The following is a 16,510-nucleotide window of genomic DNA, read 5'->3' on the forward strand; positions in this document are numbered from 1 at the left end:
TCACGTAACAGTGTTTAAAAAGCACCTACTCTGTGCTATTGAGGCTATCTGTTGGGTTTATTTCAGCTACTACATTCTCCAGCTCTAATATTTCTATTTGGTTCTTCATTTCTTCTATTTCTTTGCTGAGATTTTCTACTTTTTCATTCATTTAAAGATTGCTCATGGAAGTGTGTTTATGATTGCTCCCTTAAAGTTGTCAGGCAATTCTAACATCTTTGTGATCCTGGGGTTGGCATCTATCTATTGGTTATCTTTTTTCTCTCAAGTTGAGGTTTTCCCCATTCCTGGTATGGTGAGTTGCTTTCAGTTGAAACTCAGGCCTTTTGAGTATTATAATACTCTAGACATTTGTCAAACTTTCTGTTTCAATGACCATCCTGTGACACTGCTCAAACAGGGGAAGGAGGAGGAGGCTACTTGTCACTGCCAGGGGAGAGTTATGTCCAACTTCTCATTTGGCCTCTCTTGACATCTAAAGGGGAAGGGGCTCCTCGTGACTGCTGGGTGTGCATGGCAGTTCTAGCTCCCACTGGGCTTGCTCTGACTTCCAGTGGCCCAGTGGGACAGGAGTGCCTTGTCCTTGCTCTCCGAGAGTCTTTCACTAACATATGCATTACTACATTATCACCCAAAACCATTACTACTGGGTTCTCCACAGGGGAACAGGGATGAGGCAGGGAGGGAGACACTTATCACTAACTGGCAGGGATGAAAGCCCTAGGGCTCTTCTCAGCCTCCTCTGATGCCACTCAGTGGGGCAGTGGGCCCCTCATGACAGCCCGAAGTGGTGGGAGTCTGGCTTCCCACTCAACCACACTGGCCTGAGTGCTGGAAGGCAGGATTTTCTATGTTGTTTGGCTGGAAGAGTGGTGATTGTCTAAAAATTTTCGCCCTTTTTATGCTGCCCTTTTCCTCCTTGTTTGGCCACAGAGAGGGAGGGCTTTGTGTCTTAAGGAAGCTGGCTCTGAGTCTAGGATATGTAAGGTGACAAGGAAACTCAGGGAACTCACAGCTACGCAGTTCCTTGCATTTCAAGGTTCCTAGCCAGGCTCTCTTCTCTCCAACTTTCAGAATATTTTGATGTTTCTGACATATACTGTCCAGGGGTTTCAGTTGTATTATTAGGAGAGATAGGGAAAATTAGAGCTACTCCATCTTCTCAGAAGCAAAGGCCTGGTGTGTGTGTGTGTGTGTGTGTGTGTGTGTGTGTGTGTGTGTGTGTGAGATATGTAGATAACTGTTTAAAACTACATTTGCCTGGACCTACCTCTTGAGATACAGGAACATAGTAGGTCCTGGTGAGGACCTATAATCTGCCAGAAATCTGACAATTGTCCCTGCCATTCTCCGGTGCCTCCCTATTTTCTCTCCCAGGCCTTTAACACTGTCCTGGCACCTGCTTCTCTGACTAACATAGAAAGTGACAAAGGAAAGTAATCTTTACCCATTTCATTTTTGATTCTCAGAAGTTTCCTAGTTGATATGGGAAAAAAGTCTATTACTCTCTTTAAGAAAGGAGCTTAACATTATTAAAATTGATCTCCACTTTAAAGGTTAACACTGGCTCAAGGGTAACTTATTTCCCTCCAAATCCACCTAGTCCAGTGGTAAGTAAAACCCATCTCTTCTACATCCAGATCCCATGGCCCTTTGGTACTCCAAGCAATGAAATCTGACTCTCCCACTGCCCACTGCCTAGAATAATTTTGCTTTCAACAGAGGAAGGGGATAAAGGGAGGTTGCTTGCTGTGTGCACTTTTGTAAGCCCTCTGAATGGAGTAAGCACATCCTTGTTGCAGGACAGTGGTGGTGGACCTATGGCATGTGTGCTGAAGCCAGCTCTTTGTTATCATTGAAAGCTCTAAAAGGTTCACCATCCCTATTATAGGACCTTCTCTGTCCTTCATCCACTGAGGGAGATGTCAAGTTCTCCGTGGAAATTCACAGACATTCTGTAACTCTCAAATCTGCTGGCAGAGAATGTTATGTGGGAACTGGCTCAGGTAGGGCTGACCGGAACAGCACCAACTCCAGAAGACAGTCAGGAATGATGACCACAGTGGTCCTGCCTCCTTTCAGAAGCCAGAAATGGATACAGCTTTTTGAAGCCCTTCCCTAGGAAACCAAAAATAGAGGAGGAATCTGTACTGACATTTATTTATTACCCCAATGCAAATCATTATAAATAAGTATGTTCCAAAGTCTGCAAATTTGGCCATTAGGCATGCAGCATTATCCACACACCTGACAGCAATGGTGATTTCTTTTTAAAATAAAAAGAAGAAAACCTTGCAAAGGTTATATAAACTCAGCTTGACAAGTTCTCCATGCTTCTATGTAGAAGAGGATTATACTGAGAATAAAGCTATCTCCTACCTTCCGGTATAACCTAAGGATATAATAAAGTTCACTTCAAAATTGAAGTGCTAAGAATTCTGCATGCAATACACATGACTCCAAATACATTCACTTTAAAACTAGCAGGAAATAAAGAAGGTGAGTAGGGCCGGGGATTAGCTCAGTGATTCCACCGCCTGCCTCGAAAGCCGAAGGACTCAAAAAAAAAAAAAAAAAAAAAAGAAGCCGAGGAAGCACAGCATAGAGGAAAGAAGACTAAACTAAGTTTAGGGTGCAGATTCACTTTGGCGTTATCAATAACTGCCTAGGAAACCCAGGCAGAGGCATGGTACCCCTCTCATCTTCTGTTCCCATATCCAATTAATTCAGGGATCAGACCAGGTCATTTCTTAAATTCCTTTTCCTAAATTCTGGCTCTATAATTCTGAGTGTTTCTTTTGCTTGCTCAGTTAGATTTGAGTTCTGTGCTTCCATATAACTAACAGTACTGCTTGGGTGACAGAATAGTCTCCTGTGATAGAGTGTAGGTTAGAAAATACAGACCCTGGATTTATTAATGAGACATTTCCTATAGTATAGCATTTATCTTAAGGAGTCAAGAGATTAATGTGTGTACACACACACACACACACACACACACACACACACACACACACAGAGCAACATAACTGACAGAACCTGACTGGAATTTGAGCAAATAGACCTGGTTTGAACCCTAATTTGCCTTGACTTCACTACTGATGGTACTTGAGATTTTGGGCAAGTTGTTCAATCTTCTTTCACAAAATAAGCCTAAGAATTATATCTACTTTGTGGGATGTGTAAGGATTTAGTAAGTAGATAGTGCATCAAACAAAGCTAGAAAAAAGTAGGTGCTCAATATCAATGCCAGCTATTATAACTCTTCTCCTTAGTGTAATTACTTCCATCAGTTTGTTCCCTCTCTCCTTCCATCTTCTCAACAGATAGTTTCAGAGAGGACATACTCCTGGTTCCCTAAAATGCACAACCTATGGGCGAAAGAGATAAATAATGCTAGTGCTAGGCTGAGGACACAGTTCAGTGATACAGCATGTGCTTATTAGCATGCATGAGGCTCTGGGTTCAATCTCCGGTACCAAAACAGAACAAAAACGAAGAAAAAACTCTAATGCAATTTTCTAAGAGCTGTAATAGTCCTGCATGCATATAAGGTGCCATTAAAAATAATTAATTTTGGTGGAAAGGGTCCATATCTAATACTCATATATATCTCCTATACACTTCCTAGGACACAGTCTTTCTAAAATGTCATTATGAGGCAGTGATGGCTAATGTTTTAGAGCTCTCAGTGATACAAACAGCCGCTGCAGCACCCTGCCATAGGTTTGGCACAACTATCTTAGAGGATCACAACAAAGTTACTTGTTTATTAGGCCCTTTAGTGGAAAAATCCCCTGAATGAAGCTCAAGGCTAATCTTTCTTACTCAAGATTCCACACCCTAGCAAATGGTGCTATAGTGTGATTCCAGAATTATAATGATCATTACTATATACAAAGAAAAGATGACTACTTAGGCCTATTTAGGAGTTGAAGAAAATGCTCTGATTGAGAGAGATCAAAGCAGAGCTAATTATCTTAGTAACTGGTTCTCACTACAAATTCAACCTAAGATTCGGAAGGAATTTGTGATTCATTATCTGCTGGCATCAGTTCAAGAAGAGAACATTTTTAGACACTTGTTAATATAACCAAAAGAGATGGTTTTTACATCCCAATGAGATGACTATAATATATTTGGCTACTGCCAGCATTAGTAGTATGCACCTGAAGATCAGAATCACCTGAAGAAGCCCTACTACTTGTATCTAAATTAGCAATTTCTGTTAAAGCCTTTATGTGTGTGGGAAAGGCTCTGATTATTTGTTAAACCGACAGGTTGAAAAGAGAAAAAAAAGGGAGGAGTGTGTGATCATCCAAAGTAACAAATACAGTACTGCTAAATGCTAAATAGTGTTTAATGACATGATCACATACAAATAAAGCTCATTCATCCAGCCACCAATAGTCACAATCCCTGAAGACATTCTACATGTACCAGATGTGCCCGTGAAGCACTTACAAAAAAAGGCTTACATAGATGGCCCCTGCCCTCAAAAAGTTTGCCAGAGGCAAGGGCTCCCTGCAAACACACTTCTGTCCTCAGCCAGGAAGCACACCGCCATGGAACACTGATAGATAGCATGAAGAGAGAGAGAAGTCAGGTGGCAGCTTTAGGAAGTGTGACCTCAGAGGGGCCCCTCCTGGCCTAGAAGGTTGGAAGAGAACAAAACTGCAACCAGCTCAGCCTCTGGAGTCTCTTTCTCTATAGCCCAGTAGGCTCCCAAAGACCTGACTACATAAAGTACCTTAGATTTATACACATGCATTAAAAAGCATAGTTCTAGGGCCAGGGATTTAGCTCAGTGGCTCCGCTGCCTGCCTCGCAAGCGCAAGGACCCAAGTTCGATCCCTGGTACCAAAAAAAAAAAGCATAGTTCTAGAGCTGGTTTAAAGTAATGTGAACTGGAAGTTAAAATGATCACCCAATCCAAACCTTCATTTATAGGTGAAGCTCAGGGAGGCAAAAAAACTCGCTCAGGGCCTACAGGCTGGAGTGGGTCTTCTCATCTCAGCCAGGGGGCCCTTTCAGCACGTCACACTGATCCAGAGAGAACCAGTGTGCTCTCTGAGGACTAGTTCACATTTCCACTAACCGGTCCTGCCAGCCACCGACTGATCAGTAGGGAATGTCAGGTGGTCTACGGTACCACAGCCTTAAGGCTGACTGCAAGCCAAGGCTGTTGCTACACCCATGGCAAGCTGGCAAGAGTGTCAGCACTTAACCTAATCATGATTTCATTAGTGACATTTGCTGCCTGTTCCGGTGCCTTGGGGGAAATTGTGCAATTACACTACGGCTTGCCTACTCTCAACCCCAACTCTGTACACAGAGAAAGAGAGAAAGCATGTGTGAGTGTGGTAGGAACACACTCAGATACCAGAGGACTGTCACATGGGAACATAATGACAAAAAGGCTGATTGCTACTAATGTGCATTCATCTGGCAGAGGCGGTAGAAAATGCACACTGTGATTAAAGGCATTATCCAAATCACAGCCACAGCTCTGACATGGACACCAAACGTGGGTGGAGGAAGCAAAACAGGAGGTTCCTCTTTCCCAACCTGGCCCAGCAAAGACCTGCTGGGTAACCTCTGTCCTGGCCCAGCAGCAGGGTGAACACTGGAGATCCCCCAGCATAGAATTTCAGAGTGAGTCACAAAGTACCTGGTCCCCTCCTGGGAGATGCCACTTCACCTTAGGGTGCATGCACTGGGGGGGGGGGGGTTCTGCTCCAGGTGTCGCTTCAGCATACCTCTGCCTAAGTCATCTGACCTATTTCTCACACTCACTCAGAACAGGGATACCACCATGTATGGTATGCCTGAGAGAGACAGAGATGGGCAAAAAGATTGTCCCCTAGGGCAAATCCATAAAGTCATTCCATAGTGGATGACATCAGAGGAATACTAGGTTACTTGAAAGAGATGGAATAGCTCCCAGGACAGCAGGCCTTAGTTACCTACCTGAAAGTAAACTGAGATCACATCAGTCAGCTGTGTATGTGCTCCGAGATGGGACAGCAGTCCCGGGGGTGTTCCCCTTGGAGGTATAGAATTGAGAGAGTATCAGAGGGAAATCCAGGTAGGCTGCGCCAATCAGGCCCTGGACATCTGTCCTACAAGGCCACCGTGAACACCATGGGGCTGTCTGTCATCAGGGAGCCTGAGTTCAGGGAGCATTCCTGTCATGTAACCAGCCAACCTGCCCCCCTTGCCCATCCAGAACACTAATCATCTGCATTCTCATGCCATTTGCTTATAACGGGAAAGAAATGTGCTTGTCAGGCTAATGAGAGTATCTGGCCTAAGAGACTGTTCTATGGCTCAGAGTGAATTAGGAAACCTTTTGAGCTCTTTCAATGTGAGTTAGCATCCTAAGGTTCAAAACTTCAAAACTGGTGAGTCTGAGTCCCATGGCCTGAAAGGCTAGCAGCTCAGCCCCTGGTAAGGAAGACAGGTCAGTAGGGAAATTGTTGGCCAAGAAAAATGTCCACAAAGACTGATGGAAGGATTCATGTCAATGGGCATGAAAGGACTGTGTCATGCAGAAAATACCCACAAATGGCAATTACGTTATCAGTTCCTCCCTGAGGCTGCTGAGCCCCTAGCTTTCCTCACATGAAGGGCTGAGTAAAGCAATCTGACATAAGGGACAAAAGCCAATCTCCCTGGATCACAAGCTCGGGTTGCATCTGCCCTTTTGTTCTCTGAGGATATCTCTTGCTCAAGTTAACACTGTTGTTATTCATAATTTGAAGCCCAGATACTTAACAGGCTCCAGCTTGCCTCATTGACTGTGTAGCTCATGGCAATAGTCTCAGGACTGTCCCATGGCCACACACTGTGTGCACATCTGAGAGCGGGGAGAGGAGGCAGGAAAGATATTCCTGGTGGCAGCCACTGTAACAGGAGGACACAAGGATGCACGATGTGGGTGGAAGGCACCTCAGATGGGGCTGAGGGTTGTTCCAGCGACAGAAAGGGACAGCTCTGAGGAGCTTCCCCTGTCTGTTCCCACACTGAAACCTGTTACCAATTTCAAAATGGTTGGGACCAGGCAGTTTCAAATTTCAGAGTTTTACTAGATTTTGGAATATTTGTGTAGACCACTTGAGGATCACTACATCTACCTGAGATTCTCCAAAACCTGAAATGTTTTGAGAGCCAACATGATACCCCAACAGTTACAGATTTTGGAATATTCTGGATTTCAGATTGAGGTGCTTGACATATATCACTTACATTGGAAGTATTTCCCATGGTCAAGACTCAAAGGTAAAGGTATCAAAATGAAGCAGAGGCCCTGAACATGAGGATGATGGGAGATGTAGGATGTCAGGACTGAGCAACTGTCTAACCAGACCACGTACCCCTGCCTCACCATCTGCTCCAGCTGCACCTGTCAACACTGCTGCTGATCAAAACAGATGATCTCACCAGGTAAGGGAGCATTCAGTCCAGAGAATGTTCCAGAAGGAAAAGTCACCCCATGCCTACCTTCCCCACTTCCCTCTTCACACAATTTCCCATTCAGAGTACTTACCTTTTTCTTCTTCTTCAGAATCACTTTCACTCCATCCACTGAAACCATAATGCTCACTTTCTTCTTTTTGATGTTTTTGGCTTTAAACTCATACTGCAGAGAAGAGAACAAAGAGGCAGAAATGGATTAGGTCAGCACATCTGCAGGGCCCCAGCTAGCCCACAACCTGCCAAAGATGGTCCCCACACAGGCCTAGGGAGCTGGTGTAGTTATGGGCACAGAGAGCACCTCAGAGATGTGAAGGGATGACGTGGATGTCTGCAGCCAGGGGCTCAGGCAATCTCTAGGTTACAAGAGGGACCCTGGTTGATCATCAATTCCACCACCCAAACATCAACTAGAACTGAGAAATACACCTAAAACACCCTAATGAGATGGAGCCAATCTGTCTATCCTAATGCACTTAAAACATAGCCTACTTTGGAAATCTCATCAACATATATCAGTAACTCATTCTACCATTCTCAACTGTCTCCTTGTATCTAACCAAACTTGGCTGGAACTCCATCCATCCCCAGTGAAGATATGAAAAAGTAATTCTGAATTCTAAGTTATTCTCCACAAGTTCAGGTCCCAAATTCCTTTGTCTTTGGGTCAGTCTCCAACTCTATCCATAGTTCTATCAGCCTGAATATTTGGGGGCTGAAGGGTAATCTAGAAAAGATCTGACCAATGATAATCATGAAGGAGGCACTGTCTCACAGCCCCTCTATTGTGAGCTCACATTTGTAGTCTGAGATAGGGCTGCTCCAACCACAGTTCTGCCCTGCTGAAGAACATCTGCCTCATCTCCAACCTCAAATCTTTAGGTTATACTTGCATATTTGTAGTCTCTCTTATGCTCATACAGCTATTCATAACTGGTGATCTAATTATCCATTTTCCTCAGTGAACTTCATTCTGAGGACTTCTCCAGTTTATTAAAACCATTTCTTCCTAGTCCCCATCTTAGTATCAACACCTAGAAAATTTACCAGGAAAACTCTCTAATCAAACATCTGAGCTGTAGACTAAAAAATAAGTAACCCAGGACCCAGGAACAACCCACAGCCCCTCTTCTCTGGGACCTTTTATATGTAAGGCCTTTTTGAACTATGCCAGTACTCAAGCTTGGTAATAAGCACCTAGCTCCTTGCCTGTGCTTCTGAAACTTAATTATTTCTAGTTGGTATGTTGATGGGAATGAATGCAATTCATCCTAACAAGATGAAAACATAGGCTACTTTGAAAATATCATCAGAAATCCAGACCCTTTCTCCTTTGGCCATGTCTTTGACAATCTCATCTGAAGTTTCCTACTGTCTGCAGTCTAACCCTCTACTGAAATCCTGAAATCTCAGTGCTGCTCTTATTCTGCTGTACACAGTTGGTGTTGAAGCCTGATGGCTGGCTGCTACTTATAGACAGGACACAACCTGCTAATGGGGTAAAATAACTTTATACTGTCAGGGAAGGCTCCAGATCACAGCTGATTTGAGTTTCCAGATGCTTATAACCCACATCACTCCCAGTCTCGTGGTCACTTCTCCATCTCAGTCACTCTACCCTGTACATAGCTCTCCCTTTTGCCAAGGAAGCCTGGAGGAAGGGCAGAACAGAGGAGTAAACACAGAGACAGAGAGCAAAGAAAAAGTCAGCATCAGCCTGGCACCCAAAGCCAACAGGGACCACAGAGGAGAGAGAAAGAGAGAGGCCTCTAGCAGGATGTGGAGGAGAGTTTTCTGTGATGCAGTTTGGCTTCAGACAGGGCCTTGGCCACTTAGCATTCCCTTGAGGCCAGTGGCTGTGAGCACTGAAGGCTGGAGTCGGTCTGATAAGCATCTACTTGGGGACAACCCGGCAGTGTGTCACCCTGACTGCAGCCTTGTGCTCAGCTGCAGTGCTGGGTGAACTGAAGCAACCTCTGGGTGGGGAAGCAGCACAGCACTCTGTGGATCAGCTGACTTTGGCCTTGTGCCTACTTCCAGAGGTGAACAGCCACCTTTCCAGACCACACCCACTTGGGTTTTCATAAACACAGCCTTCAGTTGTACCTCCTTTTACACAAGTTGCTAAATCAGGCTGCTCCTGCAGAAGGAGGCATTCTGATGAACTCTGGTGGAACTTAAAGAACATAAATATCTGGAAACACCCAGAGGAGGACCAAATCTGCCCAGACAGGTCACTTCTCAGCCATTTCCTCATCTTCGGTCCCAGTATGTCACCCTCACATGCTCCACACACTTCCTTCTTCCCCTTTTAGCAATAAAATCAAAGCAAAAATAGTAAGTATCTAGCTCTCTCCAACGTGCTACATCATTCTTCCCAACCCGTTTTAGAAAATAAATTGCCTGCTAAACCAGACCCTTAAATGCCTTGTTTTTCCAGAAGAATCTTGTGGGGGGCCATACCTCTCGTTTGGGCCACCTCCCTGGCGGTTTCACTCTCTATGGGACCTTCTTGTAATCAAGATCCCCCAACCAAGCCTGGCAAGAAGTGCCCAGCCAGCTTCTTGCTTGTGTACTTGGAAGCTTAGCTGTTTCTACAGTTAGTGTTTTGACAAGCTTGGCCGCATCTTTTAAAATCTTCATCTTAGAAACTCAAAATGCAACTACACGTTCTCTTTGAAGCTGGAAAGCAGCCTCTAACTTGATCACCATGCGTATATTCCCAGATGGCTCCTACAGGATCAATGGGTAACAGTGAGTACACAGAAAAGTATGACCCGATTTTCTCCCAGAATCTCAGCGACAGTGACAACACAGGTGCTCCCCACAACAGCTGGTGGAATGCTCTGGAGTCTTTCAAAATGAAGAAGGGCAAGCGAGGCAGGAAGCAGGCCGCTGGGTCCCAGCACAGCTGCCAGGCCTCCCTGAGTGCTGCTGACAAGGGCTCTCAGGTGGGTCACGCTCCGAATCTACTCCACCTGCCTCCTGATGTCCCAAATCCTTTTCAACGGCACAATTAGAGTTTAATTGCACTTCTCCTGAAAACTTCGGACATGAAAGAGAATCAAGTGTCTAAAAATGCTTAAATATTTATCATTAAGCCATTTGTTTACATGGCTTTTTCACTTCACTTAGACAACTGTGCTATCCTGCTCATGGTGCGGGGAGAAGGGGAGCAGTAATGGAGTAACTAGCAGAACAGAGGAGAGAAGGGGTCTCAGGGTCGTGTCCTCCTGCCCACAGTGTGCTGCTCTGAGGTGCAGTGCTGACTGGGCAAGCTGGCTCCGGAGGAAGCAGCTGTGTTCCTTGGGACAGGAATCCAATCTGCTCAGCCTTTGCCAGAGGCTAAAGAACAAACAAGACTGCCAGTGCCACCCTCTATTGCGCGTGCCAACCTTCCTTCCACAAGCCCGAGTTTGTGCCGACACACCTGGCCCTCCACCTGCCATGGCGAGGATGTTCTAGTGCATTTGCTTTGCTGCTCAGAGCTCCACCAACAAAGACAGATTCAGCCCTACAGGACCTGACCTTGGAGAGAACAAAAAGGTACAACTCCTGGGATGCCAAGCACAGACAGGAAAGACCAAGGATAAGTGTTTGGGGTTCATAACTAGAGCCTTGGGCCCTGTATTAAAATAGTGGCCCTGGAACTCTCGGTGCTGTGCCAATCAGGGAGGTTCAGGGAGGGAAGACGGCTGAGGAGAGGCTCCAATAGCAGCCAGGAGTAAACACTCAACACTCAACGTAAGCAAGACACTGGCTAGAAGTGGGAGAGCTGCTTCCAGATCCTGAGCATCTCCTGATTCCCAGAACCCCCTGGCCACCCTACAGCTCAGTCCCAGTCACTGGGTACCCAAGGAGAGGATGCAGGAGGTCTGCAGCACAGCCTGGGAGAAACAGCAGAGATGGGTAGCTTAGGAAGGAGCCAGGCCAGCCCTGGGCTTGAGGCCCCACTGCAGAAACAGAAGTAACAGAATTATTTCCTTAGAGCCTGGGACAAGGGTATCAGATGTTCCACACACTTAACAGCATATTTTCATAACACGTGGCTTCTGGAAGAACCCCTGGATATTTAACTATAGCTGAGTTTAACCAAAGTACCCTTTTTCTCAGGTACCTTGGTACCTCAGTCACCTTGGCTACAAATAATTGGATGAGTGGTGCCCTTTCTCGCCTGCTTCAGATCCCCTTGTTCTTAACTACAGCAGTTCCTTCCCACTGTCTCTACAGTTCACAGATGTGAGCCACAGCCTTTCCATGATCCCGGGGCTCAGACACAACTTGGCCAAAAGGAGAGGAGTCCATCTGCAAAGGCAGACAGTGATGCCGTTGCTCTGCAAGTCCTTGGCTTCTGTTCAGCTCTGCTCATAGAAAAGCCCGTGGCTTTGCATCCTGCAAACGATCACTGAAAACTTAAAAGTGAATTCTGACAATGCCACTGGGCATCTTAATCGTACTCTGCCTGTAGCCTTGGTTTCATGAGTGTGAACAAAACCATGAGCACCTCAACCAAAGGAACTATCTCAGAAAGGGTTTGCAAGAAGTCCTTTAGCACTTGGTGAAAGTTTAATAAATTATATAAAAAGATAAAAAGTCAGAGTACAGCCAGGATCATTACAGCATTACTCACAATAGCCAAAAGGTAGATGCAACCCAAATGTCAACAGATGAATAGACACACAATGCAGGTATGTATTCCTATACATAGCATTGGAATATTAAGCAGCCCCAAAAAAGGAAATTTTGACACACGGTACAACATGGATAAAGTCTGAAGATGTTATACTAAATTAAATAAGCCAGTCATAAAAGACAAATATGTTATGATTCCACTTTCACGAGGTACCTAATGTTATCAAAATCACAGAGAAGTATGATTTTGGTGACTTCCAGGAATAGAGGGGTACGGAGTTTAATGGGCACAGAGTATAGGTTTTTAAAAGATTCTAGAGATGGATGGTGGTGATTGTTACACAACAATGTGGCTATATTTAATGCCACACAACTATACATTTGAAAACGGTTAAGATGAGCTAGGCAGGGTTGTGGACACCTGTAATCCCAGCACTTTGGTAGGCAGAGGCAGGAGGACTGAAAATTTGAGCCCACCCTAGGCAACATAGAGACTTAGCAAAACCTTGTCTCAAAATTTAAAAAAATATAAAAGGTGGACTGGGGATACAGCTCCTCAGTGTTAAGGCCCTAGGTTCAATTCCTAGGACTTCAACCTTAATTAATTCTATTAATTAATTAACAAACTAAAGATGGTTAAAATGTGCTATGGCCTGTATCTAGATGCCCCCCTCCAAAACGTCATGCTGTCATAGGGAGGGGCTTTTCAGAGGTGGCTGGATGTAGAGTGTGGGGTGCTGGGATCAAGGGTGTGTGATTACTAAATCAGTCCACTGATGGGTTTGGCATAGTTCTGGCTGGATCAAGGGTGTGAGTGCGACCCCTGCCCTGGGGCAGCAGCCTGCATAAAACACAAGGGACAGAAAGAGGGCTAATGTGCCCTCACTTGCTGTGGACTGTTTCTCCTCTGCAAGGCCTCTCTGCCATCCCACCTGCCTTGGAGCCAGCCGACTATGGACTGAAACCTCTACAAACTGCGAGCCAAAATAAATCTTTCCTCATTTAACCTTGGGTGTCAGGTATTCTGTCTCAGCAATGAGAAAAGTAAGGAAGACAAAATGCTAGGTTTTACGTTATGCATTCTTTAGGGCAATAAAAAAAGATACAAAACTTGAAAACACTGTAACAGAGTTCTGCTTTCAGCAAATCCACTTTAACCGGACTTGCAAATGAATACTACTCCAAGTCCTCCTGCCCGCTGTCAGTGAAACATGCCACACTTTCCCACAGTCCCAAGTCACTGTATTTGCTAATCTGATGCCAAGAGTGGCCTCCCCACACCATTCACTGGGGAGCACCTGGCTATTACTGAAGTATTTGCAAGGCTTCTGCACAGTGAGGCCTTCCGAGTCAATGCCCCTTCCCGCATCCTCACTGCTCCATCCCTGGGCTCTGACAGCCACTGCAGGCCTCTATCATCACTTCCTGTCGACTGGATGCTTACTTATTTCCCTCTGAGAACAAGAAATATGCCTCACCTTTATGTGTACCCAAGAAGATAACAGAAGACAGAGGAAGGTGCTAAACAAAGATCAAATACCTTAACGAACACAGCTGATAATGGTTGTTCATGAAGCCCAAGAAAGGGCAGAGTAAGACTTTTAGAGGTTAATTAACTGACATGCCACTAATGGTTGGGTTCCAAAATTTCAGACTAGATCCTTTTTAATTGGTCCATACCCCATAGCACATTGCTTGATACACACTTCTTTAAATGAATCGATGCAGAGCTGCCATTATTGGTAGAGTAAGAATGAGGAGAGGAATGTTCAGACTGATCAACTTCCATACTGGGCTTCCCAGCTTCCCAATCTTTCCTGTCTCTATGGAAACAGAACCTGGGGGACAGGAGCCCCACAGCCACTGCAGTCCTAACACTCAGGTGCAGTTTGGGGACTTGTATGAGGAGCCTCAGAAACGCTTGCAAGACCAAGATCAAAGTTACTGCTGAATCCAAAATTCTAGAATATCTACAAGGATTTTGGAAAAGGTTGGATAGAGAAATTTATTTTACATTTACTAACCTCCGCCCCAGGAGGTCAGCAACGGACAGATTACTGAAAATTGGACATAAGTAAAATCACCAAGCAAAAAAATAACTTAAAAGGAACTTAAAAGGAAGCTGTTTTTTTTCTTTTTGGTACAGGGTTATCAAACCAAGGCCTTACATATGCTAGACAAGAACTCTACAGAGAAGCTAATTTTTAAAGGAATATTCATAGACCTTGTGTGCTATACAATTGTAATGTATCTCAAGTCTGCAGACCAAGGAGATCTAAAACTTAAGTTCTAATCCCATTTGAAATATCTGATTTTTTTAAAAAAGGTAGACTCCTAGACCTAACCCTCGGAAACATTCATCCACTCGATCTGGAGTAAGGCAAAAGTTGCCTTTTTCTTAAAATGCAAATGTCAATAAAGACCACACTATTCAGAAACACTACTCTAGGGCATGGAGGTGTACTACAAAAATCATTACATAATTCTTGTACTTCTTTTTAAATTTTTGTATTAGTGGGTGTTTGTAGTACGCAGTGTCTACATTCCTTGTGCACAATTGGTACAGTTGCACACATTTAACTTCCATTTTCCATCTCCTTTTCCTCCTCTCCCTTCCCATCCCCCCATCTCTCCAGCTCCTCATTTGAGAAAGATCTATCTCCCCATGTCCTATTATCTTTTATTTTGCTCTTTATTTATACTTTGGGTCTCTCATATAAGAGAAACCATGTGATATTTAAGCTTGTGTGTCTGCTCTATTTCACTTAACGTTATGATCTCAGGTACATCATTTTCTACACATGATGCAAGTTTATCATTCTTCGTGGCAGAGTAGTATTCCATTGTGTATAATTACCACAGTTCCTTTATCCACTCATCTGTTGATGGACACAGTACATATTTTCATTTGCATCAGGAACTGTCTTAGACTGAATATATCTTGATCATATGTGTAGTATCTTTTATTTTCTTTTAAAAATGTTTTACTTGTGTAAGTATATGACCCGTGGTTTGATACATCTACATATCATATCTTGATCATTTTTACTCTTGCCATCCTCCGTCATCCCCTTTCTTTTCCCTTCCCTTCCCTTCCCATCGCTACAGAGTCTATCTCTCTCTTTCTTAACATAGCTCTCTAAATTATTTATATTTCAGTCTCTCAGAGAAACCATGTGATGTTTAACCTTTCGTGACTGGCTTATTTCATTTAGTACCACGGTCTCAAGATTCATCCACATTCCTACAAAATGGATGCAGTCTCTCTATGTTGCCCAGACTGGCCTCGATCTCATGACCTTCCTGCCTCAGCCTTCATGGGAGCTGGGGTTACAGGTATGCACCACTACACTGAGTTTATGTGCTATCTTTTAAGAGTAGCTATTATTGTAACAACTAAAATACTAATTCCCACAAAAGCATTTGTACTATTTGCTATCATCCACTTCCTAAATCCAGGACTGCTAAAATCACCATGATTGCACTGGGAGGGAATTCCGCTGGGTGGTAGGTAGCTGGTCTTCATTCACTGTGTATGTCTGAAATATTTCATGCAAAACATTTCAGAGAGATCCTTCTGTTTGAAACATTTGGGATCACAAATGTTGACCAAGCTTTTCATCACACAGATGCAGAAGCCAGTGCCCAAGGACAGTGAAAGGCTCCCCCAGGTCCATCAACAGAAACCCCAACCCTGAACCCAGCTCCTGATGCTCAGCTCTGTGCTTTCTGTTGCCCAACATCTATCTTTTTCACCAGCCCGGAATCCTGGCTCCACAAAATAAGATTAGTCCTTCTCCCCGCCATTCACTCAATACATGTTTAATGAGCTCTTTCACATGTCTCAGACCCCCATCTTATAACAGGAAGCAAGAAGATGAGGAAGAAATTAACTTCATAGAATCAGGACCATTTCCACGCTTCTCAACAGAAATTCTCAATCGCCTCACCCCCTCTCAAATTCTTTCCCACACTAATTGCACTGCCTGCCTTCATTTCCACTGTTGCTTCCTACCCTATCCTGGGAAGGGCATAACATACCAATAAGGTCCCCCAAAACATGGTAAATGGGCTGTGTAAGCAGCAGGAAGCAGCCAAGTTCATCGCTGCATGGAACCCTGAGAAGGTGGGGAGAGGCTCATCCAAACACAGATGTTTTGTAGGTGGGAGGCATTGTCACAGTGTCAAGAGACCGGTATGATGGAAAAGGGCCAAGTAAATAGGCCCTCAGATGGAAGGCAGCGGCAGCCTCTAGCGCAGGCAATGCTGGGCTGTGTACTCAGGGGAACCCCTGGGTGGCGGCTGCCCCCTGAGGAGAAGAGATGGGCTCTGGAATATAGCCATCATCGCTTCTTCTGACTGGGAGCATGTTGACAGGTCACGGGGAGCTGAACAACAGCCC

The 16,510-nt window shown here is 44.6% G+C and overlaps 1 protein-coding gene across 8 annotated transcripts in view; it reads right to left on the reverse strand.

The window, feature by feature from the left end:
* CUNH1orf226 (chromosome unknown C1orf226 homolog) overlaps window positions 1-16,510 on the reverse strand; it is a 331,114-nt gene that overhangs the window by 103,566 nt on the left and 211,038 nt on the right. For all 8 annotated transcript variants that reach the window (XM_087191162.1, XM_087191161.1, XM_021244677.2 and 5 more), the window contains one exon: window positions 7,550-7,642. In XM_087191162.1, the coding sequence (XP_087047288.1) occupies window positions 7,550-7,642 (93 nt within the window). The remainder of the gene's footprint in view (window positions 1-7,549; window positions 7,643-16,510) is intronic.

Source organism: Heterocephalus glaber, unplaced genomic scaffold (genome assembly GCF_053883595.1).
Source record: "Heterocephalus glaber isolate CG9 unplaced genomic scaffold, H.glaber_assembly_v1.0 deba00001561, whole genome shotgun sequence".
Taxonomy (NCBI): domain Eukaryota; kingdom Metazoa; phylum Chordata; class Mammalia; order Rodentia; family Bathyergidae; genus Heterocephalus; species Heterocephalus glaber.